The 26,645-nt window shown below is 40.9% G+C and overlaps 2 protein-coding genes across 3 annotated transcripts in view; one reads left to right on the top strand and one right to left on the bottom strand.

Moving 5' to 3' along the window:
- unm_sa1614 (un-named sa1614) overlaps nucleotides 1–2,950 on the top strand; it is a 19,869-nt gene extending 16,919 nt beyond the window's left edge. The window contains exons 27-29 of one of the 2 annotated variants that reach the window (XR_007112561.1): nucleotides 419–544; nucleotides 771–1,481; nucleotides 2,026–2,950. Coding sequence is in view for 1 of the 2 variants with exons in the window: in XM_047582163.1 (XP_047438119.1) it covers nucleotides 419–544; nucleotides 771–845 (201 nt within the window). In the remaining variant the exon portion in view is untranslated. Of the gene's footprint in view, nucleotides 1–418; nucleotides 545–770; nucleotides 1,988–2,025 lie in introns of those variants that run through there. The other variant, XM_047582163.1, reaches the window with a different exon arrangement.
- st3gal8 (ST3 beta-galactoside alpha-2,3-sialyltransferase 8) lies at nucleotides 2,842–26,645 on the bottom strand. The gene is made up of 9 exons (XM_047582164.1): nucleotides 26,546–26,645; nucleotides 12,206–12,552; nucleotides 11,339–11,495; nucleotides 11,118–11,250; nucleotides 9,039–9,232; nucleotides 8,789–8,968; nucleotides 8,656–8,701; nucleotides 8,272–8,391; nucleotides 2,842–7,377 (listed from the first exon to the last, which is right to left on the bottom strand). Exons 2-9 carry the CDS (start codon nucleotides 12,351–12,353, stop codon nucleotides 7,210–7,212), a joined length of 1,146 nt encoding a protein of 381 aa, XP_047438120.1. The 5' UTR covers nucleotides 12,354–12,552; nucleotides 26,546–26,645; the 3' UTR covers nucleotides 2,842–7,209.

The following is a 26,645-nucleotide window of genomic DNA, read 5'->3' as shown; positions in this document are numbered from 1 at the left end:
TAAATGTAACTTTTGAAAAAATAAACAACTAACTGATAAAATATCAAAAGATAATTTCTTTACTCGGTTAAACTGAAGGTGTCGCTATTGGGCCAACGGTTCCTGTAAACTGTGATTGAAGAAATTAGCCAAAGCATTTACTACTTTATTAGTTTTAGTCAAAATGAGTAAAATAGTTGAGACGGACGTTTTGAGGCTCGGATGTTAAAAAAAAAACTATGTTTGTATCATTAACTGAACAAAAAAAAGGTTTTGGGATTGTGGCCATTTTAGAAACCTCATAACAATACCCCAGCAGCAAATAGCAGCGCCATGGAAACGCAGAGTAAACACACACTTACGCCATATAAAAAATATGTAACAATGTTTTAGAGAAAGTTTACAGACCTCTGACATGTTGTTTGTTTCTGTCCATCAGCCTCGGGGAACAACCAGCCGTCGGGTCCAGGCTCTGTACGACTGCCAGGCCGACCACCACGACGAGTTGAACTTCTCTGAGGGTCAGGTCCTGGTGGTCCTGGGGCAGGAGGACAGTGATTGGTGGGTACGTATCAACGTCTCCACGTCTTGAGCTCTGATTGGTGCTCTCAAGAGGGAGAAGATATCGACTGCACTAGAGCTGTGACGTTTAATTAATCACAAACTATTTTAATATTTTAATAGATGGATTACTAAATAAGGGAATCTGTTACTGAAGTGTATTATTTAGTTTTCTCTAAGTGTATTTGTGATTTTCTATAGATGTAATGTGTGTTTGTGTGTGTGTGCAGCACGGTTACATCGAGGATGAACCGGACCAGAGAGGTTTGTTTCCGTCCTCCTTTGTCCAGCTGCTGTCAGACTGACGTTGAACCGGGACGACCTGGAGTCAGACATCAGCCCACGTCCAGATCGCATCAGAACCAGGAGCTCAGGAGAACCGGGGCTACTCCGCCACACGCCGCCCAGAATGAGACGCAGGAGCACGTCCAGCCTCCTTCGAGTCCTCGCGATCGCCACAGCAACTGGTGTTCCTCATGCCTTGTTACCGTGGAAACGTCACAGGATGACCTTTCAGTGAAGACTCTGGACCTTTTTATTTTTTATGTGGGGGTCAGGTCGGGATAACGTTGCCTCACGCTGACTCCCAAGAGCCAACTCGAGGCTCGCCAACATAAAAGCACACAGAACAACAGCAGGTGTTGGCTTTTATTTTGAAGTTAATCTGAACTGCTCTTTTCCGGTTTATTTATTTTAATTTATTTAATGTTGTTGATTCCGTGGCGAAACCACGCGAGCCACTGCCGCCGTATGTCAGGCTTTTCTTCCTTGTAGGTGCAACGGACCAGGGTTTCATAAAAGCACAAAGGATTCTGGGATACCGCAGACCAAAGCTGTAGACGAAGGTGAAGATCAGCGTCTGCCGACGGAGACCGGACTTCAGATTATTACAGGACTCTAATCATGCACTTCCTGATGTCCCAAGAGATCACAACACCTCAGTGAGTACTGCAGGGATTTGTCACCACTATTACAATCATGAATCTACTCTGCACTGCTTGTCACATTAGAACAAGATGGTTTTATAAGTTTTAACAAGAGACCTCTGCTGGAAAATTGAACTCAAGTGAAAGTACTTGAAAGAAATTTTACATTATTTATTTTGTTATTGTAGTCAGGTGTGATCTGGGTATAAGTTACTGTGTTATATTTTCTTAAAAATACAGACCAGAGCAGAGAACAACACAAGGAAGTTCAAAGAGCACACGTCATCTACATCTTCATCTGGACGTTGAGATACACAAATATTTTCACAGTAACATGGTCATCTAGAACAGGGGTATCAAACATACAGCCTGCAGGTCAAAACCCTAATTTTTCCAAATAAAAATAACGGCTAATCCTAATTTGTCCATTAGGGGTCGTACTGTTTTAGTCACAGTTAGAGGCGTAAGGAGACCCTGAACTAAACAGCAGATAGCCACAATGTGCTAAAATACCCCCCCCCCCCCCCCCCCCCCCCCCTTTTTTTGTTTGTTTGACCAGAGCCATATATTAGAGACTACTGCCACCTGCTGGTATGAAGAGTTATTTCATCCGGTGCCAAACATTTGTTCCGGCTGCTTGTTGACTCTCCTCTTTGTGGTGTGTCCAAGACACTAGCAACCCCACAGTTCTTTGATGTTGGTAAATCTGTAACTTAATGTCCAAACCACAATAAATTCTCCATTAGACTTAACTGCGCCACTGTGGTTTCTATAACCAAGTTTTCACAGATTGATCTGGACTCTAGCGTCTCAGCAGTGAATGTCAGACAAACATCAGAACAACGACTGTTGCCACCTGAATGAAGGTGGACGTTATTAAGTCAGCCTCAGCAGCTGTGATGTATTTGAGCCATTTTCTGTGCTCACCAGCTGATGTGTTAAGTGGATTTATGCAAAGCCACTCAGTCAGTGAATGCATCTTTTCAGAGAATATCAGCTGATTCCAGGGAAGCGCCACACTGACGTTAAGCTTTGAACTTGGCTAAACGCAACGCTGAAGCTGAAAAATACTTTGGTAAGAAGTACAACTTTGTTCAAGTGAGGAGAGTAAATAACATCCAACGCGTTTCAGTCGTCACAAAGACAGTAAATGTCGTTAAAACAACAAACAACCAGAGCAGCAGACTATAAGTAACTAGCTGTCTGATTAATTCTGATACACGCACTTGTTTGTTTTTGTCTTTAAAAAGATCTGGTATAAAATAAACTTGGAAAAAATCTTGTTATAATGAGCTGATGTATTTTTGATTAATGTCTTAAGTAGAAACATTCTGTCATCTGGGTTCGACAAAACAAATGATACAAAAGTCTTGAATTCATTTTCAGATTTGTTTTTATTTCACTCACAGTGACAGCAGTGGGTTTACGCTGGTTCAGTTGAAATGTCACAGTCTGTCTGGTGTCTATAAAAGAAAGATAATCAACATGGCTCTGATTTGTTTGATAGGAGTCACGGTTTGAGACACGATGAGCTGAATTAAAGCTGTGGTAACTGAACATACTGTACATCACACTCACACTCGTCATCATTTTGCCGCCATCTTACACAGGATGAAAACCTAGTTCAGCTGGATTTATTTTTCACTTGCACTTGTGTACATTAGCTAGGATTAGTTTTCCACAAGTACTCAAGTAGATGATCCACTAAATACATGTTGTGACATTAAATTTAAATGTTTTAAGCAGAGTTAAGTCTGACATTGGCCTACAGTCACTGTGTACAACTCTAATACAACATACAACAAATCTATATGTTTTAGTATTTAAAGTCAGTTTAGCTTTTGAACTTGTATAATTGTGTATATGAATCTATCTTGAGCATAATTGATATGTTAAAAAAAATAGCTTTTACTGATTATTTTGTCCTAGTTACACTAACGTTTCTGTTTGTTCAATAACCCTGTGCTACATTTGAGTGGGCTATATTGTAGCAGTATATATTGTCAGAATATTTGGACCATTTTATTAAATCTAGCACAAAAAGTTGATAATATGCATTAGACGCCATTTAAGTTGATATTCAGCCTTGAGGCTAATTTTAACATAACATTAACATTTTCTACTATGGGTGTAGTCATCCCTGAGTAAGATGGCGGCCACTTCTTCTCCTGTTTTGTATCTATGGTCTGGACCTCCTCCTCTTATCTTTGTCGGACCAGTAGCAACATTCATTGATTCATTCAGTCATTCATTCATTGATTCATTCATGTCCTGTAACCTGCTGTACAAAGGAGCGGCATTAAGGCAACTTAGTAAACAACCAAATTAACAAACTTTAAAGTGCCTGGAGTCCGTGCTACAGTCTGTAGATGCAGACTGAGTTTGACATCAGTTTAGAACCGGCTTTCTACTTTACTACTTTACTGGTTGGTGGGCTGGAGATCCTGATCCCTGTCTGAACAGAAGCGTCTTCATTTGCATGTTCCTCCTCCCATTTTCTAGAAAGTGTCGATTTCCTTTGTTCGCTTTTCAGAGGTTTGTGGATCTAACTTTAGATTTCTTGTGAAATATCTCAGGTTTCAGTCTTTTCATTTCTATTGCAAAAGTGGCAGCGCTCGTTCAGATGTTTACTCGACGCCATCCCAGTTCAGCTCTGCTTCAGTGTTTACATTTTTCCAAAGCCTCCTCTGATTGCTCCTAATTCCACCCAGATGCGTCCCGAGGCATTTTGGTATGCGCCCGCAGAGGAATCAAAAATAAAGGTACAAGGCCCATTTTTCTGACTGTGATTTAAATCTACAGATTTGATTTAAATCTACAGATTTAAATCTACAGATTTAAATCAAAGAAGCAGCTGATTTGGTTGGTTTCACCTGCACATTCCTGCATCCCTGATGGAAACGAAGCAGGGAGCTGCTGGGAATCTGATGAATCTGATGAGCACGACTTTGGATTTGAAGTCGCAGCAACCACATTTATAAAGAGTCGAGAATCTGTATACAACAAATTGGCGGGTCAGTTCTGAAACCTTGCAACCAGATGTTAAATCCAGCTCGGGCGCGTTCAAACACTCATAGAGAACATGTGAACTGGATAATTCCCTAGTTTACTGGCAGGAAGTTTCCTGGACGAGGCAACAAACCTTTAAATCTCAGCAGTGAATGAAAACATATAAAACAGGCAGCAGATGTTTCACATTAACCCACGGCGTCAGGCAACTCGTTGGTAGAATTTAAGAGACCGTTTGACTGTTTTCACACAAGAACCAGCTTAAGTTCAATGACCCTTCAAGACTGTAGCAGCGCTAACGACAGGCGACAACTTAGCACTTAGGATCATGTTTATGTTCCCAGTCTGCTTCATCTCCAACAACTGATTCGGGCAATTAAAAAATCAAAAAAAAAAAAAACTCTGACTCTTATAGTCAGACAATCCCACTGACTGTACACAGTGATCGTCAGGTGTGTGAAGCTGTGAAAAGGCTCCGAAGATGAGCGCTACTACCTCTGTCATTCATGGTGTCAAGATCAGAAAAAATCTGAAGCAGAGAGAAGTGTTTGGAAAATAATCAAACCAAAACTCTAGTATTTAACACTCAATAAACATCCTACACCCAAACCAGCCTCAAAGTGGAGCTCTCAGACACAGAGGCAGCATCCAGTCAAACGCGCTGTAATCCAATAGGAGACGTTCACATTTGTGGAATTCTAAGAATGACCATTTCTGAGCTAGGAAACCTTCCTGCTGCCAGTCAAAACAACTAAAAGCAGAACAGCGAGGTTAGAGAGATGATATGCTCATTTTTTTCAAACTGTGCACATGGAGAAGCAACTGTAACGTGAACAGTGTTGTTTGTGGGCCTTGTGTGCTACACATTCATTCTTATTAGGGACGTCCCGATTAGTATTGGGGGCAGATCCAGGCTTTTCTAAAAACCCTCAGATCGAGCTGCAGCCAAGTCTGAGCTTTTGTAGTTACTTGTTTTCGGTCCGCCACAAACCAAAACCACATCCCCGTAGTGTTCTTCCTCTTCTTCTTCTGTTTGTAACGGTGGTTGGCTTGGTTAGGGTCGAGAATGCCAAAAATCAAAGTAGAAGAAAAATCACATGACTGGAAGGAAGATCTTTACAAATGTAGACAATTGAACACATGGAGTTCACTCAGGCAAAGGCTGCACCGAATGAACACTGAAGGCTGATGACTACGTTTAATAGGAGAAAAAAGTTTCCTGGAGACGGCGTCAAGGAGAAAAATATTCCAGAGAGGGTTGAGGAGTTTATGACGTTGGATGACCAGAACATTTCTGGAGAAGAGGACAAACTATGAGCTGCCGTCTCCACACTACAATAACTTTGACATGAATCCAGATGCACAGTGCATACGTGGCCTAGGAGAAGAAGGTGAGAGAAGAAAAGCCTTTATGAATCTTGGGGTTCATTTAAGACTGAACCAGGACTCGGACCGGAGGATAGTCGGGTTCAAAAAAATCTGGATCGGGACATCCCTAATTCTTACTATTTAATCTCATGTTCACAAGTGGAATTCAAACACATCCTTAAAAACTTTTACCCTGTAAACACAAAATGACAACAAATTTTGAATAAATTTGAATAAATAAAATGGTGAAATCTGGACAAATGACCCACTTGTTTCAATGCCACATTAAAAAAAAAAGGCCTAATTTGTAGTATCATTATGTCATTTGTTCATGATGGCAGAGGCAGCAGAAAATACATGGGCTCTCAGAGTGTACAGTACAAACCACTATCGTTACACATGAACAGTTCTGACCGGGTCCATCAGCGCTGAAGATGGACGGCAGGATTCGACTCAAACAAACACCTGAAGAAAAAGCTGCTACAACTGTGACAGAAGATCAGCTACAGGTACCTGAACGTCCACAGGACAGATGTGGCCGACTGAATATGCAGTCTCGCTCATTCACATGGTTATTTTTGGTTGGACATTTAGGAAAAATTGCACTACATCTTCCACTGCCAACTGACTTAAAGTGGAGGTGAAACAAAATCATGACACTCACACACAAGCTCCTCCCACTCACTGTCCTCGTGTCCATATGTGGTCGAGAGAGGCCTAGAGAATTGGCTTGCAAACAAAAAAAAAAAAAAAAAGCACACATGCTGATTAAGTTGTGATTTCGTCTCTGGACACTTGAGGATCAGGACGGTTTACTGTAAAAGGGATGGTTCATAAACTATATAAAGTACCTTCTCATGTGATTAGAGAGCACAGCAACGATATGGCCACTTTCAACCATTCTTACTTCCGGACAAAGTGCTTGTTTTTAAAGAGGTTTTCCCCGTATAATGTCTATAAAATCCAATTAAAAAAACGTATAAAAAGTCTGTGGTTTTTTTCCCGCTCAGAGCAAAGCTTGTTGTGGTCAATCCCAGCAGCCTCAGACGGCAGGATGGTCGAGGGTCCAGACAAACCATTTGAGGTGGGTGGACAGGGTATGTGTTACAGCACCCACCTACCATCGATGTGTCCACAGGTAATCACGGTACTCCGAAAGGTCTCTGCCCAGCAGCATCCTCAATCCAGCATGCCCGGATGTCTGACTTAAGGCAGACGTGGTGATTAATATAAAAAAAAATCAAAGTGTTGGGGTCGGCTCAGAGTCCGCTGTTTAGTGCCACAGGACAGACGTGAGTCCAGTTTTACTTACAGTCAGACCAACTATTAGACCTACAGAGCAGCAGTCAACAGCCCAGTGGTTGGGTCACAGGTGGAGGCTGATCTTGCCTTCCTTGGCGAGCTGGAGGATGACCTGCGTCTCGTAGTCGGCGCTGTGGACGCCCGTCTTCCTGAAGGCGCCGGCGTAGCGATTGGCCTCCCAGTAATGATGCCAGTTTCCTTGTTTGTCGGCACCATAACCGAACACCGACACCTGAGGACAGACAGAAAGTGATGCTTCATAATTCGTATCTTTCCGTCAGTTACTTCCTCGTAGTATCAGACTGGTGCATTTAACCTCCTGAGACCCGAGCTTTTGTGTGCATTTTTAATTTCTCCAAGGTATTTGGGATCATTAGAACCTAAGACGTATAAAAACTAAGCATCGTCTTTGAACTGGAAGAAGTACTTTTAAAAAAAAAACAACAATGTCCTCATATGTGGACACTGGGATTATTTCATTATTTATATTATAATAAAGTCACCAATCTGTGACAAAAGATAAAACTGTTTAAAACTTAACATTTTAATACCTGTACATGACTGAGCAAAACCAGAATTATGAACAATGAAGTCCCAACGTCCTCACACGAGTACTTGCTAATTAGCGTCGTTGCTATTGATAGTATTTGTTACATCTGTGGATCATATTAAACTAGACAAACTATGTTAATAAGCATAAATAAGTTTTTGTTCCTCGTCCACTTTTGTCCTGTGATCGTCTGTGAATCCGCCCGCCATCATGTTTTTACCGACTAATGCTTTGCTACCACTAGATGGCAGACTAAAGTGTCCACTAACAAAGACAATGCGTTGAAATGAAGAAGCTGCAATAAAACCTAAAACGTACCTAAAATAAAAAAAAACCCTAAAATATCCCCATAAGAGGACGCAGGGTCTCAGGAGGTTAACAGAAAAGACGCCATTATTTCGTCCCCAGAAACACATTCAGAAACATTGACAAACATTTAGAAGTGTCCCTGAATGTACCATTAGCACAAGTTTTGTTAACACTTAATTTGACAAAACAAATAAATAAATAATAAGGTGACTTCATGTGCTTCCTGAAGTGTGGATGAAGACACAGACTCCGCCCTCTTTCTCCTACCTGGTCACAAGTGTGCAGAGCAAAGATGATGGCCAACATGCCGGTGGACGGGTAGCGACCGTGATGCTCAGTCCAACGATCGTGGACGTATTTGAAGAACACGGGGTTCACCACCAAAACCTGCATGCACACACACACACACAGTTACTACAGTAACATATTTAATTGAACAAAGGAGCTCTCTAAACTTATCAGTTTGTCAGTAAGCAGAAGCAGACAAGTTAAACAGAGAACTAAAGAAAAAAATCGAAAAGTTGAGCAGAACTCAAAAGCAGTGATGAAACTGAAAATGCGCCAAAACAGAAGACAGTTCAAAACTGAGTCGGACAGGTGAAACAACTATTGGCAGCAAAGTGGAGAGAACATGTTCATAACTTTATGTACCTTGTCTTTATCGGCCTCCACTCGCTCTCTAACCCTCATGTAGGTCCTGAAAACACACACACACTGAGTCAGTGGTTTCATATAAATCTAGACTAAATCTAGTCTCGACTGCATTCGTGTATTTCTGTCGTACATTTTGACCTGTCCGGTGGACAGCGCGCTGGTCAGCCACTCCAGGTCTCTCAGTTTGAACGGCAGCAGGACGAGGCTCACACCGCGGCCGACGTCCACCGCGCTCTCTGGGTACAGGAAGTGATGCGTCGTCCGATTCCCGACATCTTTCTCATATCCTCGAGTCACCGCCTTGTTCATTCTGAGAAAGACGAAGATGAGTCAGAGGGTGAAGTCTGGGTGTTTTGGTGTGTGCGTGGAGACATACGAACCGGATCACGGAGTCGTGAGAGTTGATCAGGTTGCCATGTCCAGATTGCAGCAGGTTGCCAGAGTTGCCGACCACTGCACAGCTACGGCAGCGGGAGGGGAGGGGCCTGAAGTCCACAGTAGGCGGGGAAATGACCTGGAACATCTCTACTATCACTTCCTCCAAGGTCCTGTCACTACCAGACCGCTGAAGACCCTGAGGAGAAAAAAAAATACAAAAATAGTTAAAATATACACTTTCAAATTGTTCTTATGATCCTTTATGGTATGTTGTTTGTGACCGAAGAAAAGCTAAAAAAAGGGTTAATCAGTCCAGTAACAACCAATCAAACTTCCAGCTCGTCAAAGTTGAATCATCTTCATATTCTGTGACAGCAGAGTGACTGTAATGTGAACAACGCATTTGGGAAACTACAATTTCCACTGTTTTCCAAAGAAGAAATTAATAATTAAGCTGAGGCCTACATGATTTCACTAGTTCATACAGCTCCGGTTGTAAATACTGCATACTGTGGACCAGAATGATGATGTTAGCAGTATTACCTCATCCCCTCCTTTTAATCTACTAATGGTTTCTGCAGCAGGACTTAATCTATAAAATCAGCAAATAAACTCAATCACATTCATCTCCTGGTGCAGACTGCTGTCAGCTTCCACGAGGCCAAAACTGAGATGATGTAGATTTTCTAAAATTGTCATTACAGGCCCTGAGTCTTTACTGAAACAAAGATTTTGAAGGTTTTACACATTCACCTTCTAATAAAAAATATTAAAAAAACTAATTGTTCTGTGATTTAGATGATTGTTACTGATTGTCGCTGTAGAGCTGCCAGAGTTCTTCCAGTGTGCTGCCTGCAATAATTTCCCACAGGGTGACTTCAGCACTGCAGACTTTAAACCACAGTCAATTACAAATAACTAAAGACGGCTTTTTTTTCTTTCTTTTTTTTTTAAGAATACTGTTAAACTGCAGCTATTACATTATTTGTTTTATGCCTGTTTGTGGTATAAAATAACAAATGCAACAGGATTTGATAATCTGATTTAATTCAGTGATCTGAGTTGCTTTTAGGTGCAGCAGAACAGCTAATGTATGAAATCTCATTCATATTTTATTTATTTGTTGAGATTAATGTATTTAAATCTATCTAAGTTTCTAATTTGGATGTCAAATCCCAGACTCAAACATACTAACTACAGGATGTTCTGCATCTGTGTAACCTCTTCCTACCAGCAGGTGGCACATCAACAAAACATCCGTTATTTATTCCAGATCACCTGGTCGTTTGTGTATTTGAATGTTGAGATGAGATACAGATGAAAAGCCTCGTGAAGGAACAAAACAGATGAAGTTCAAAGAGCTGTTTCCTTTCTCGTTGGCGTGTTAAGCTCAGCAGCCGCTAATGGTTGTTTCTCTGAGTGGCTGACACACCCTGCCTCAAAATCAAAAACTACCGGCCATCGGCTTGGTGGGCCACTGGCCTAATAGAAGCTCCTATTGCTGCTTTAGCTGTTATTACCAGATGGCACAAATCAAGCGGATTCCTTTCTTGCTCAACCATCCAGTGAACGGCTGTCAGTGAAAACCATCAGTTCAGGACACTGTATTCCGCAAACACCGCATTATGTGAGCAGCTCCTCCTCTTTCACTCAGTGTACAGTTTGTGCCTCGCACACAGGAAGGAAGGATTAACAGGACTATGATTTCCTTAACAGTGAAAATGTCCTGTGTCAGGTACTTCTCGAGTTGTTGTTGTTACCAGGCTCATAGGAGCCTGTGTTGTGAACCTACAGCTCTCCAACGAACAATGTGGTCTTGAGTTTTTGTGTTGGTTGGTGGTATTTTATCCCCTGAAGGAGGAGGCATCCTTCCTCTTTTTTTGGGTCACACTTCTATGAGCAGTGTTGGAGCGTGAGAGGCTGTTCATGTTATTTCAAGTTTCTATAACATTACCTCTGGTGACGCCTAAGACTTGGTAAAATTAGACGGTGGTGGATTCTGCTCTGTTTTATTAGGATGGCCTAAGCCAATCTCATTTTCTCTGTGCAAACACACACACGCTGGGGCAAATATTGCTTACCAGCCACCATTCGAGGGCGTCAGGGTCGAAGTTCTTGGTGTCTCGGATGACAGGCTGCTGACTGTGGTCGTAGCGATGGCGGAACCAGTCGGACCCGTCCGGGTTAGAGATGCAGGACGCAGAACAACCACACCTGAAAGAAGACGACACAGAGCAGTCAGGGACAGAACGGGGTATCGTGGGAAGAGACAAGCTCTGGTAATGTTTCCCTTAGGCCATACTGGTAGTCTTCTTTAAGCTCATCCTCCTCCATCTCCTCTTCATCCCCCTCCTCCTCCTCTTCTTCTTCATCCTCCTCCTCCTCCTCCTCCTGGGTGTCAATGGGAGAAGGGGGGGTCAGTAGACGGACCCGTTTAGGAGTTGTTGTGGGCTCAACCTCTGCAGAGACACACAAACAGGCCGAGAGTCAGAGAACAATGCACCATGGGAGCACAAAATTACTACAGGAAATGTGGTTATAAGAGCACAGCTACGAACACCGTTAGCATCTCTACACCATGGTCACATGCTCTTTAGTAGTTTATAAACAACATTTCCCCAACTCTATTAGTGCTTCTGCTAATATGGCTACAATTATATTACAGATACAACTGCTGTCACTTTATACCACATGACCTTTGTTCCTGCCACTAATGCTACTAATACTTCTTCTACTTCAGCCACACTAGTAAGAGTCTGTCACTGCTATTGATGTACTAATAATAATACTGACATTTACTGCTAGTTACTGCTAGCACAATGCTAATAATAGCATTATTGCTTCATGCTACTACTACTTGTAGCATGGTTGCCATGGCACGGTTGCCGTGGCTTTAACCACTGCTACTTCCCATCACTGCCAGTGGAGGAACCACTACTACTGGTATTTATACTACTATCCGAAACAGTACTACCGTCTACTACAACTACTACAGCGCTACTGCTAGCACTGATACAGCTAAGATACAATCGCAACTACAACCGTGTGACCAAGTGTCACTGCCTATAGAGCTATACTTCTGGTCGTGGTGGCTTCAGTGGTGAAATGAAACGCTATTTTGTTTTCTGTAGCAACCTTCGACTGTTTGACTGTCACATCGTCTCCTCACCTGTCTGCCTCCCGGTGTGACCAGTGTCTATGCCACTGGACCTGCTGGAGAGCGGGGAGTGTCTCCTCTGGATGCTGTGGGTAGCAATCATGAGGAAGAGGATGGCGGCAATCACCGTAGCAACCCACACTTTCCTCCTCAGCAACATGACTGGCCGGGTGGCGGGCGGGCGGAGGCAGGACGGAGGGCGCGCTGTTCGGCTGTCAATCTACCAGCTATGTCAGCATAGTTGGACTCCGTCATTCGCCGTCATCTGGACATTTTCCTCTGCTCCATCATCGCTCTACGTAGCTTTATCTTCATGTAGCCGAAGTCTGAGGCTGCTTTTCAACTGGTGGTGACTCGGTCTGTGGTAACAGATAGAAAATAGAAATAGACTAGTTAGGGGAAAAGTTATTTGTGTGTGTGTGTGTGTGTGTGTGTGTAAAAAAACCCCAAATATTTGCAGACTTTTGTTTCTAATTTCTCTGCGTACAGCTGGACATATAAACTAATGTGTGGCTGCCTGCTCTGTGCAGCTGTTGGACTGCAGCAGTAATAGATCATTATATCTCTGAGAGACATTTACTGGAGCCAGCTTGATAACTTGACAAAACTTTGTTTTAATTATTTCTATTTACATATTTATTCCATCCATTTCTAACTAACAGCCAGTCAGCACTGCGTCCCTTGCAGGTTATTCAAAATGCAGCTGCCCGTCTGCTCACTGGTAAGAAAAGGTGTGACTACATTAGTCCTGTCCTCGCTTCTATGCACTGGCTGCCTGTGAATTTTAGAATACAGTTTAAAGTTTTATTAATTGTTTTTAAATGTTTAAATGGTCTGGCACCATCCTACTTATCTGAGGTGTTGAAGCCTCACACGACTGACTTAGGTCATTTAACCAGCTGCTCATGGCAGTGCCTCGGTCCAGGTTCTCTACTCGTGGGGACAGAACTCTCTCAGTTGCAGACCCAAAAGTGTGGAACAGCCCAGCTTTCCATATTAGAGCTGCACAGTCCACGGAGCACCTCAAAACACTGCTAAAAACCCATCTTTTGTCTTTGAGGTTCAGTTCCAGCTAGATGAGTAACCTTGGCTTTTATCTTTTATCCTTTTTTATTCATTATTCTTTATTACATCTTTTATTCTTTTTATTTTTGTTTTTAGAATTGTGCTAATTTCATTCCATTACTGTTTTATTTAGTGTATGTATCATAATTTTTACCTCTGTAAAGCACTTTGGTTCAACCGAGGTTGTTTTTAAAAGTGCTTCAGAAATAAACTTCGACTTGACTTGATTTCTTAATGATCAGGGCTGGACTTAAAAACAGATTTTTTCCCAGACTAGCCCCCGGCAAGTGCAACAAAAGTAGCTGACATGTAAAAGGAGATGGTACCGGCTCTGAGACACTGTCAGGCACAAAAAAGTGATTGAATTTAAAAAGTATGACAACAGAGAAGATCTGGACGAGCAAAGCAATATTCAAAATGTGTCAACTTGAGGAAATAGGAAAGGAGATGTTGTCAAATACTGGAACCACTGAACACACAGCACCAGTAAAATGTGGCAAAGCATCTTTACTCAAGTTGGAAGTGTGGTGTGTAAACATCAGCTTTTAATAAAACACCTGGTCAGAAGTCCATTTTTGTGCAACCTGCATCATTAATTCTGTGAAAATCTGTCATTAAACTAATCGAATTGAAGTGAACCAGGACCATGGGAATCAGAACCTAATTGATTCAGGAAATCAGATTCCCAGAACTGCTAATTACAGAACGATTTGGCTCATCTACAATGACAAACAATCTCCCTATGAGGATTTTCTGTAACAATATTACAATTGGTTGAAGACAGATTTACAGCCTGCAACGAAGTAATTACCGTGGCCTTCGACAATGTTTATTATGGTCTTACTGTGTGTGAATGGGACTGTTTGTGAGTGCATATTATAGAGTACTTATTTATGTGCGTTTGTGTTTTATTCTTCTTAAACGCACCATGGGGATGGCAATGTTGTCATGATAAAGGTTTTCTATTCCTATCTTCTATTTCCACAGTAACCTAGCGATAGGAGCTTGGTATTAATATCAAACAGCACAGATGTTGTCTGGAGACACAGCCTGGAAATGAAAGTAATGAGGTTCGCGGTGGAGAACATGATGGCTGCTGTTGATAACATTATTGCTGCTGTTATTAATGATCATGGAGATTAAATGGCGCATCGCTGACACCAAACATCCTGTGTTTGGTGTCTCTTTATTTCTGCTAAGGAATGGAGTCACCCACTTTTTCCAGCTCCTTCATCGGCCACCTCCCCTCTGCTCCTTCAGGAATGTCTTCCTGCAAACAGCCCTGGTCTCTGAATACCAATCAGATCTGGATTTGGTTCAGCGTCTCCTGTTTCAGCTCTCGCTCCCCTACTGTCCCCCCCCCCCCCCCCCCCCCCCCCCCTCTCTCTCTCTTTGTGTGTGTGTGTGTGCGCAGTACGACCTATCAGCTGGTGTGTGTGACTTTACTATAATTGTGTAACTGATATCGACTACAGCTGGTTCAACACACAGGGCGGTAAAGCTTGAATCACTTCAGAGGACGTTGCATTCAATCTTTTTCTGGAGACTCGTCCCATCCGCACACATAACCACCACCTCCTCTCCTAATCCTTACCCACAGCTTTAACAAGCCCTTCAACCTGAAATGTCACGGTTTACAGTACGGGGATTTGTTTTTTGACTCCAAGAAAATGGGATGTGAGTCAGTGTGCCAACAGTTTCATTTCCTCTTGCACCACTAAGCTCCTTTCAGTCCTCACCGTGTCAAGAAAACGCCAGTCAGGCAAATATTTTTATATATTTTTAGTCTGTGTTAAATGAAAGGAAGAAAAGTTTAAACATATGGCGTTTAACCTATTTGGCTTCTGACCCCCTATAACACAGCAGCGCCAGGTCAGGCTCTGTGAGCACAAGGTATCACATGACTAAACATGTCCGCTATGTGGAAAAACTGTATTCTGGAAAATGAAGTCAGTCAGACAGTAATTAGTAAATTGTGCAATGTGGATGTTTCTCACGTTGGTAGGAGGAGATCGTCATTCAATACTACACGCCTCGTTCAACACGTACACACAAATAATATTAAAAAAAGAAAAAAGAAAACATAACAAAGCTAAATGCATGGAGTCCACAGGGGTAAAGGCTGAACGGAAACAGCAGCAACAAACCAGGGGAAGACATCTGGTTAATGTGAGGTCGTATCAGGACTCGGATGGACATGTGTGGGCTCAATTTAAATAGATTTCATAGATATTTGATCTTGATATTTGTACATGCGATATCTTTCTTCCTGGCATGAAGCACAGATCCTCTTCCTGGCAAACCTATTGTCACACAACTAGCCAGAAAGGCTGCAGGAAATACACATAAGAGATGAACAACATTACTAGTATATCATCCCCATCAGTTCAATCAGCGATACACAGCGTTTGAAAGGAACAAATGAAAGAAACACTGAAACACTTTTTTTTTTTTTTAGGTTTATCCTCCTCAAATCACATCGAAACCCCAACTATATGAAAGCTTCACTCCGACAGTCACAGTGACTGGTCAAAACAAGAGCAGACATGTCAGGACTGGTTACAGCATCAACCCACACGTTATATTTAAGGTTTCCTCTCCATGGGAAATGAGAGGAAGTTTAGATCCTGGACTAGCATCTGAATTAGCATTTTAGCATAGAGCTCCATGGCTTTAACACTTTTAAAGAGCAGCTCAGACCAAACTGATCAGCTGGATATTCGGCCTGGAGCAGAAAGTCTTAAAGTCCACATAGAAACCAGGGCTTCATCGATCAATATGCCTGTTAAAAATGAAGCAGTCCATAACAATCTTAACCAAAAGTGGCAATTTGTGATGGGTCGTTGCAAATTATTGAAACATGTCTACTTTGAAGATGGGTTATGTGCGCACGTGTCTTTAAAAAGTAAAATTTTAATTAATCACTACAAAGGTGAACATGTTATTTACTTAAAGCGATAGCGCTCAGTGCTGTCTCCGACGCTCAACCTTCAAAACATCCAATCGCACAGCTTCAAAGTCAGCGGTGTTGAAACAACAGGCGGTTCACTTTCAGATTTGGGAACCAAGTAGGAAAACAGATGGTGGTAACCTGGTTAATGTAATTCTGCACGTACAGGACAGTGTCACTGTTTAACGCACTAAAAGTAAAAGCTTTTAAAAAAAAATCATGCCATACATTTATCTGTCACTTTAGCACCAGATTCACAGTCTGCAGAAAGCAGATAAAAATCCTATTAATTACCAAGCGGGCACCAGCTGGTGCAGTGGTGTCACGCAAGGTTCCCGCTCTTGTGACCTGGGTTTGTTGCATATAATTTGAAAAGCCCTTGCGTATTTCCTTAATTGCCCCCCTAGGGACAATTAAGGTTTTCTGAATCAAAATATGTTGCCAAACATGTAATCCATCCCCTTATCCTCTACAATTTGATTTGTCTGATGGTTTTGAGCTTTTTTTCTGTGAATGGATGAATTTTGACTTGATACTCAAACATCTGTCCAAACGTTCATTCATAACTCCAAGAAAAAAAGACGAATAAAACTCATGAAAAAATAAAAACACAACCACAAATTAAGAGATGCCGATCTCATGACGTCCGTGTTAAACCCTAATCGTACGGGATTAGTTTAAAGTGGGGGCGTCGTACGATTCAGAAACTACACCCCTACAAGTTTCATGTGTTTACTGAGATTTACCCTCCTCTGCTACTTTTCGATTCACTCCACTGCGTGTTCTGACATTTTACACTTTTAGACAGCTTTAGTTACTCTGCAAATTCTAATTGTTAACATATTTTGTATCAAATAAACCGTGATGAGACTATTGATCCCGAGGAAAAATGTATGACCTGCCTACCTGGCAGCATTTAAATGAGCCCCACCTTTGCTGATGAACACATCAATGCTTGATTTAATGATCTCATCCGTCTTAATGAGTCAATAGTTCAGCGACATCTCGACTTTGCTCCCTAACATCTGGGCAAACTTTTATTTACCGCACGTCCAAACAAAAGTCTTGAAAGACTAAAAACACACAAATAGGGTAGATAATGTGTCATTTTTACTTTACAGATTACCAATATGACTGATTCCCAAAGAATTATGACGACAGACGACCTCCGCACTTTTTACAATAAGTGGTCTCATCATAAAACTTCCAGGATTAAGATCACAAACAACCCCTACCAAACTGTTAGAGGACCCAATGATGAAACTTGACTCAATCAGAATCACAATCACCACAATCAGAATAAGATCAGGACTTACTGGCACCAAACCGCCTGCTGAATGACTTCTTGTTCTTCTCAGTACAGAAGATAGTTGAGCAGCTGGATGTTTGGGTTTGTTGTTCACTCGCCCGGACAGATTAGAGACTAACATAGATGTATCAGACTCCCTGTGCATCCTATTTATTTGAGTTCTGGGAGTTGTGTTGTGTTGTCTCCCTTGTGCCACTACCTATTCCTCAGAGTGCACCTGTTTCCATTCGGCTACCAAAGAAAGAGTACGCACGGAACAGGTGCCATGGGGTCAATTAAGGCCCGAGTGTTGTTTTTATGATTTGTTGTGCCTTATATTTGTGAAATATAAGTGAAAATCTGATATCCTGGCAGCCTTACTTCATATGATAATTGTTCCTTTTTTTTAAGCCACTGTATATAAAGGAAACCTACTCTCTGATTTATTGACTTCTTTTCTCCTGAGAATCCTGGGAGACATGTCAAACTGTATAAGTGATCAAAGATGCAGCTTAGTTTCCTTGTTGTGTCTCTAACACCAGACATTAATTCAAAAGCTATTGGTTTAACTGCAAAAAAAAAACCAACAACAACAACAACAAAAAAACTATTGTGGATGGACAACAAAAGTTATATAAGAAAAGAAGCTGGTATCCGGAAATCTGCAACTTTCGAATTGATTGTTTTGGGTCAATAAAGATGTTTTTCTGCATATGGTCCTGGCAAACTTCACATAATTGAAGGGAGGATGAATGGCAAAAAGTAGGCCTACCGAGACATCCTTGAGAAAAATGTGCTGCCATCTACCGGAATGATGAAGATGAAACGAGGGTGGACATTTCAGCAAGACGATGATCCCAAACACGGAGCCAAGCAAACTCTCAACTGGCTTCAGAGAAAGAAAATAAATACTTTGTAATTTCACATTATTACACATAACTTAATTTCCGAACGTATTTCTTACTTTGTATGGATTACTTGGGTTGTTACCAACACCTGGTGAAAATTTCATGTCAATAGCACCTTTAGAAATATGTTTACTATGAAAAATTTTGATGTGTTCAATACTTATTGTACCTGCTGTATGTTATTTAACTGACTATTCAGAAAATAATTGAAAAAATAATCTTTCAATATTATTTTTGTCTATAGACAGGTTTGTGTTCTTTTATTAATAAAGAAAAAAACCCAATCACCCATCTGCTTTGATGTTCCCTTTTACGTCTTTAAAAAGTTGATTAGAAAGCTAGTTACCCTCATTCATGACAGAGAAACTGCCTATTTAAGCGCCTGTAAAAGCTCCGCCATAGACACAGGCTTGAAAGGAGAGGGGAGGGTTAATGACTATCAGCTGAGCCACAGGCTGCATGTTATTTTAGAGTTTGCATGTCGGGAGATGTGGAGGGACAAGGTTAAAGGTCACATGGTTTCCTGTGCTGGCAGAACTTTGCAACAGCTTGCTTCCTGCCTCACTCTCTCTTTCTCTGTGACTCCTAACCTCTGAGTTGACACAAAGACGATAAGCAGCTGCTCTGCTGATGAGTACGGCAACGAGGTGGAGACTAGCACCATAGAAGAAGAAGACTGCCACCGTCATGATGAGGAAACCAGTGAGGATATCCCATTGAACGGATGAAGATTTTTGCAGAGTTGCTTTAATGCAGTTAATACTTTAAGTTTAATCATTTCAGGATAGGTGGTGTACAAAATGGTACAACTACTCCATATGATAAATCCTCAAAGAAACTGATGCTTTTACATGCTCTTAAACATTTCCTTATAATATAGTTAAAATAAAGTTGTTTTAACCATTTTTCAGCATAAAAATGTAAATGACTACTTGTTCCAGGAAAGTTCTAACAGGCCTTTTCTCTCAGTACGTTTATATGCACGTGAAAAAAAAACAAAAACAAATTATTGCCTTAATCTGACTTTAACTGGACAATTTAAGTACATGTAAACCTGTTGTCCTTATCCGATTAAGACACCCAGATAATGCGATTGGAAATCGATTTTCCCCGCCATGTATACGCCTAATCGAACTATAACATGAGTGTGCACATGCTCCACAACCACTGCGCTGGCGTGTGACCAGGACGCTGGTCGCAGGAGAAGAAGGTGAACAGAGCCGGTAAAAGAAGAACCTGAGGCATAGCGTGCATCTTATCTGCAGCATAAGTAGTGTGCACACTATGTACGGGATTACAAAAGCTGAACTATTATCCATCTTAGGGCTGGGTGGTGTACCGGTTCATACCGAAGACCGGTATTTTTCGCCATGATATGAATTTTTTAATATACTGACATATCGGTGTATTTGATTGTACAGCGTTCAGAACATTGCACCGCGAGACACTGTTTCAGACCATTTTCTATGTAGCGCTTCTAAACACGCATGGTGCGACTGTGTCACTGTGAGGTGTGGTGAAGATTTAAAGTTTGCAGCAGAACAAGAAAATGTGGAAGAACTTGAAAGGTATCAGTCGTGTGGGTTTTTTTTTTTTAGGGTGACCAGATTTTGAATGACCTGTCCCCCTGTCTAAAGCTGTCCCCGAAAATGTCCTCGATTTTAGCACTTTACAAATGAGAAAAAATACATAGCAGTATGTCATAGCATGACATGGCAGCTGAAATATAAGCAGGGCTCTCAAGTTTCACGCATTCAACAAGATCACACGCTCTCAAGTTCTCACACCGAAAGATGCTAAAACTCGCGCACATAGACTTTAAATGAGACTACTATTCTGTGAATTGATGATACGATGTCTGGCTGCTCTGCTTAATTATCGACCAATCAGAAAATATCAGCGGTCAATCAAAATAGTATTTGTCGTTGCCAGGTGAAATAGGACAACTTAAAGTAGGAGTATGTGATCTGGTAATCGCTTAATTCATTAGTATTATTATTACTGTTATTATAAAGTCTAGGGATTGTGCAGGATATTTGCTTATGAATCACACTGGCTCATGTGTAGGCTACAAACATAAGTAAATATTCTGCAGATTATTGATGATGAAAATAACAGTTGTAGACGCGCCACCAACATTACAGAGGAGCTTAATTTCGTAAACTAGTGCCGTTCCACACCAAGCCCACAGTCTATAGTCCTACTACTTACTGTTTGTATCACATCTCTGCCACTGATTGGACCAGTGTGCAGCTTTTCAGCCAATTTAGAAAACATAGGTGACAAAGGCCTCATTTTACAGCTTCACAGCATCTAATCAAATATTTCCACAAGAAACATAATGATGTGGAGAGAATAAACTATGGACCAACAGATCAATACGATTTGAAGACAACAAAATAACAACAAACCACATAAAGGCAGCCACGTTACTTCTATTATCTGGAAATGTTTGCAATGTCTGACATGAGATGTTAGCTCCTGAAACTACAAATAAAAAAATAAAAATTTAATTTAATGGGCTGGGTTATGATCCAGTGAATGATCCAGTCTCAATTCATGACATATTTGTATCGATTTGTTTTTATGCACGCAATTTACTGCATCCTCTCATCAGAAATGTTGCCGTGGTCTCACATGACTGGTTACACACAACTTACCTCATTGGATCTTGGAACAGGATTAATCAAAACATGACAGAAGCTTCAAAGCTGAGACCAGAGTCAGGCCTGATGTTAAAAAAATTTGACGAAGAAAAGCAAAAACATATCCAAAACACAACAGTTTCGGTAAAGTTGACATTAAAATGTCTGTAAATAACTTGACAGTGAACAGACGCAAATTAGGACATGTAAATCAGAGCTAATCAATTCATGAAGTCAGAAACATACCCAGTTTATGTATCTACACAGCACTTTGTAGTTTCCTAGCTTCGCGGTTCGTAGCAGCGTTTCCTGTTTCCCCTTTTGAATGATGAATACGTCGTGCTGCTACCTGCTGCTATGAAAAGTTTTGTTCTTCTAGATCGTATGTAGCAGCTGGTCGGTAGCTGAAGAGGGATGAGTTCAAGTGCAACTTTGTGTTTGAGACACAGGCGATGTAAGGTAACGTTACAGTTGGCCTTTTTTGTTGTATAGTTCTGTCACATTAGTATGTCTGTACATTTAGACTCACAAAATCTGGCTTCCAGGATAACGCCCAAACCTTTCCTGTACAGATAAATACCTTTAATCAATTATTCAGTCCTTAGATACTGCATATGTAATCTTTATTTCTACAGCAATTTTCAAATCAACCTCACAAAGAGCTTAACAAAATGTAAAAAAAACCTGATTTCCTCCGGCCGATCATTCACAGCTGTGAGGCCCTAACTGTTTACAATGTACTGATAACATATCTACAGCTTTAAGTTCTGGGCACCTCAGCATCAACTCAACAAATTCGCCGAAACCGAGTTGCCGTTTAAATTTGCTTCCCTTTGACGGAAAACTTCAAGCTGCTATCCAAGAGATAAACACTGAACTTCGATGGAAGGGAAAGCCAGAGAAAGCCCAAACTGGAGGAAGCCATTAGCTAATGAGTTGAAAAGCACCATCCAGTTTTGTTTCCTTTCCTGTGTGAGAATACTAAGTTACAAGAAACTAAACACTGATTCACTCCAGCTTTTGAGAAAACAGAACGATTACACCGGTAGAGTTAATGTCTGAGTGTCTCGATGTAGTGTTTGCGTTTCCATGAAGACAGACAGCAGTAACATGACATTGTTATTTCTGGGTGGAAACTGTGTGGAGCTCTTACTCATTTAAGAAGACCAAAGGAAACATTAAATCATAGGAGTTCAAGCCTTAATCTTCATCTAATTCTACCCAAAACCCTGAAATAACCCTCAAAGCAACCAAGTCTGAAACTTCAATAATCCTTAAGAGAAACAAGGATCGACCTAGATGTTCTCGCAATTCAGAAATGTCCTCAGTAGAACAGCTGAAAACCACAAACCACACTCACTGCATTCTTTCGCTCCTCCCTTAAGTGTAATTCAAACTGTAGCCTTAAAAACCCTTCTTAACACTCAAACATTCCTACGGAGGTCAGGACTGGTCAAAATGTCCAAAATCCCGAGGCCTCTGGCTCACACTGGCCACACGTTTAAGCCCAGCTCAACATCTCAACTAAACGCCTAACCCTAACCCCAACCCTAACCATAACCTCATTGTAACCTTTACCCTAAAACTGAATTTTAACCTTCAAAACAGACAAAAAGTGAGGCTAAAAAAAAAGTGGGGACCGGCCAAAATGTCCTCACTTTACACAAATGTCCTCAATCTGATGGTATAAAACTTAGGCTGGTTCTCGGAAAGACAGCTGTACAAGAACACACACACACTTAGCGCACACACACACAGTGGAGTAGCTTTAAATAGTGACTTGAGCAGCAGCAGCTCATGCAGAAAAGCATAACTCGCTCCGTTACAGCACTGACTCATTTCAGTGCTCTTTCAAACTCTGTAATTATATATTTGCACTTAATATAATAACCACTCCCCTGGTTCAGCTTTCTACTGAGGTTAGATTTTGATATTTGAGGCTTTTTGCGTTGCACAGTTTTCTCAGTCTAATCTGCGCCTTTAAATAAAAAAATAAAAAAACGACTCGAGGTCCGCAGACAGAGAGTCTAACGATCGGTTACTGTAGCTCTGATTTAACCCAGGCCTCTTTAATTAAATCTGCACCGATACCGACTACACCAGACCACACAACCTGCCTCTCCTTCTATAATTATGTTAAGCGTTAGTCTCATATTTCAGTTTTCATATCATAACACAAAACTACACGCACAACTTCACATAGACATCCTCTAAGACTGTCACGAACACACGTGAATATCTAAAGGTCGATAAAGGTTGATAAAATACAATAAAGCACAACATTTACTTTACATGTGCATAAATATCCACGCCAGTGACTGGGAGTGCGTCAGAAATATTAAGGAAACTACAAATAAGGAAGGTCAGCCAAATACAACGGAAAATTACCATACAATCAAGTCCATTACAGTCAAACTCCACCAACTGAGTACAAAAGACAAACTGTAAAGGAGTCAAAACAAATGAAGTCAACAAAAACAACTTCTAGAATAATAGGTTACCGTAAAAAGCTAACGGACATTAAAATTTTATTAGAGATAATAACGCATTAGCCTGTAGCCATGTAATGGACGTGTCCAGGGTGAACGTCACCCCTCACCCAATGACAGCTGAGATAAGACTGGAGCCAGTCATGACCCTCAGGATGTGTAGAGAGAAAATGGATGAATAACAACACATTAGAGGACTTTAAATACACCAACAACTGGAGCAGACGCACTGCAGAAATACAACATGAGTAATAAACCAACTCCTGTGAATCTTTCTGTGAGTCACTGTGTTTCCTTACAGTCAAATTCACAACAAGCAGCAACTGAAGACAACAAAATAACAACAAACCACATAAAGGCAGCCACGTTACTTCTATTATCTGGAAATGTTTGCAATGTCTGACATGAGATGTTAGCTCCTGAAACTACAAATAAAAAAAAAAATTTAATTTCATGGGCTGGGTTATGATCCAGTGAATGATCCAGTCTCAATTCATGACATATTTGTATCGATTTGTTTTTATGCACGCAATTTACTGCATCCTCTCATCAGAAATGTTGCCGTGGTCTCACATGACTGGTTACACACAACTAACCTCATTGGATCTTGGAACGAGATTAATCAAAACATGACAGAAGCTTCAAAGCTGAGAGCAGAGTCAGGCCTGATGTTAAAAAAGTTTGACGAAGAAAAGCAAAAACATATCCAAAACACAACAGTTCCAGTAAAGTTGACATTAAATTGTCTGTAAATAACTTGACAGTGAACAGACGCAAATGAGAACATGTAAATCAGAGCTAATCGATTCAGGAAGTCAGAAACATATCCAGGACATCTCAGGCAGAGGAAGGAAAACACATCATTGGAATTTCTTAAATCCCAGCCTGGGTGCTGAAATATGCTGAAAACCATCTAGCGTAACTATGGATCGAATGTTTTGGGCAAGTAGCATAAAGAAATGGGAAGGTCACAATGCAGCCAGTGACTGTTATTTCACTCAGCCAAGGCATCATATTGTTGGACCAGCAGAACCAGTCTGACTGTTGATTTTACTGAGCGTAAGTGATAAGGTGATGCATGGCTACATAAATAAACATTGTGATGAAACAGAGCAAAGGCTGAGACCTTATGATGAACAAAAAATCTTAATTCAACAATATGTTGTAAAGTTTTTGTTGTGAACGTTTCCCTACCCATTGCCTAGGTGTGGCATTTGATTTTATTTTAAAAAAGTTTTCAACAAATTATGCACAATGGCATCCTTGTATGTGTTTCCTTTAAGTCGTTGTCCCTGATAATATATTATATTATTTAAAGGTTTAAATGGATTTCATTAAAAAAACAAAAACAAAAAAAAAAACTACTACAAAAGAATTTCACAACAACAACATAAGAGAATAATACTACGATATAGTACGATTGAAAGCAGAAACTATGAATGTGTGATGTCCTCAGACTGGATTGGTTAAAAAAAAACATGCATGCAAGTCATGGAAAACATAAAGATGGGAGGCACAACGAGCTTCAACAGTTTGATAGTGTGCCTCGTGTCGAAGTTGCTTTGCATGTTTTAAATTAAACTAGTTGAAAAATCTGCCAGAAATGATGCAATTTGATTTGATCCAACTGGTTGAGCCCTAAATCTATGAGAGCACAGGGAGACGAACCAAACTAATAAAAAAATACCAAGAATGATATCGGTCACAATATTAGGTACACTAAGTTCTGCACTAAATATATCTTCATGAAGGTTATGGTATTCGACATTTGTCTTAAATAACTGAGAGAGCTGTTGACTCCATAGTGTTTTTATTTTGGAGGCTGTCGTTTGTGGTACTATTAAATTGTACTGCACTGTCCCAACACATAATCGCTTTATTTTGACAACCCCGTTTTAGACAGTGGGCTAGACTAAACAACAGGCACACTCCAGTGGTTAACAGAGCCACAAACTACATCCTCACGATCAACCAGCTGAACCACCACCTTTCTGACCCAATTTCAACATAAACAGAACATTAAAACAATGAAGAAGGAGAATGTTTTGTGGGGCTGTTATATTACAGAGCAAACAAATAGTTATAGCCTGTTCTCTTTTACTGGGTACATTTTGCACTTTTTGCTATTTGCTCTTCTGGTTAGATGTCAAGCGTTGTGTATGTGCGTGTGTGTACTATATGCAATGACAATGTTGAATCTAATCTAATTACTGTTCATTCGTGAACCTAATGCGTTGACAGCAAAGTTTGTTCCACAACTAAAACTGTAACTGACGCTGAGGTTTATGGTGGAGGTTTTCATAGGTGTTTTTAAAGTTTATGGTAAAATTAATGTCCTAACTAGCAAACTAAGAGCACAGCACACTACTTAAACTAGTGGTATAATGCATAATAATGCACTGACCGAAGGTGGAATATCATAAAACTGTCTGCAAACACTATTTATTTATGATGTATGGAGTTAAAATAGACTCGGACAGCTAACTGTTATAACGGTACAGTGCTATTAGGATATTTGAAGAAATGTAGTCAGTCCCCTGTTGACTAACGTTACTGCAGAAGAAATGTGGACAATGAGGCCAGAGAGAGGAACATTTTAAAGGAGAACTGTATATGGAGACAAAAAGTCTAAGTAGTTCGTCCCCGTTCGCTCCCACGCACTTTTTTCTTCTTCTGCTCTTCCTTTCTTAGCGGTTCCTTGTTTCTGTTTTTCTCCCAGAACTACAAACAACTACACAAATAATATCAACGAAGAAGCGCCAACAACCGGCGATGAAATCTGTAATCTGTAAGTGACATGAAGTTTGGAGGAAACTTTGAGAAGTTTCCAGCCCTAGTTTTCACCACGTTGCTACCACACACACACACATACGCGCACACATACACACAAACATACACAGTCACACACACACACGGAGAGATTTACCCATTCAGACAAATACTGAGTCGTTAAACAGTCGGTGAAACGGTACTAAGCTCCGTTAGGAACAAAGTGAAGAGGACCTACATGAAGCAGCAGCGGTCGGATGATTATCTCCTCCTCCTCCTCCTTCTTCTTCTTCTTCTTCTTCGTCTCTTTTGTGAAGCTGCTGCTGCTCTGAAGGCTC

The sequence above is a fragment of the Mugil cephalus genome, chromosome 4 (assembly GCF_022458985.1).
Source record: "Mugil cephalus isolate CIBA_MC_2020 chromosome 4, CIBA_Mcephalus_1.1, whole genome shotgun sequence".
In the NCBI taxonomy this organism is placed as follows: Eukaryota; Metazoa; Chordata; class Actinopteri; order Mugiliformes; family Mugilidae; genus Mugil; species Mugil cephalus.
This window is presented reverse-complemented; position numbering and strand designations above follow the sequence as displayed.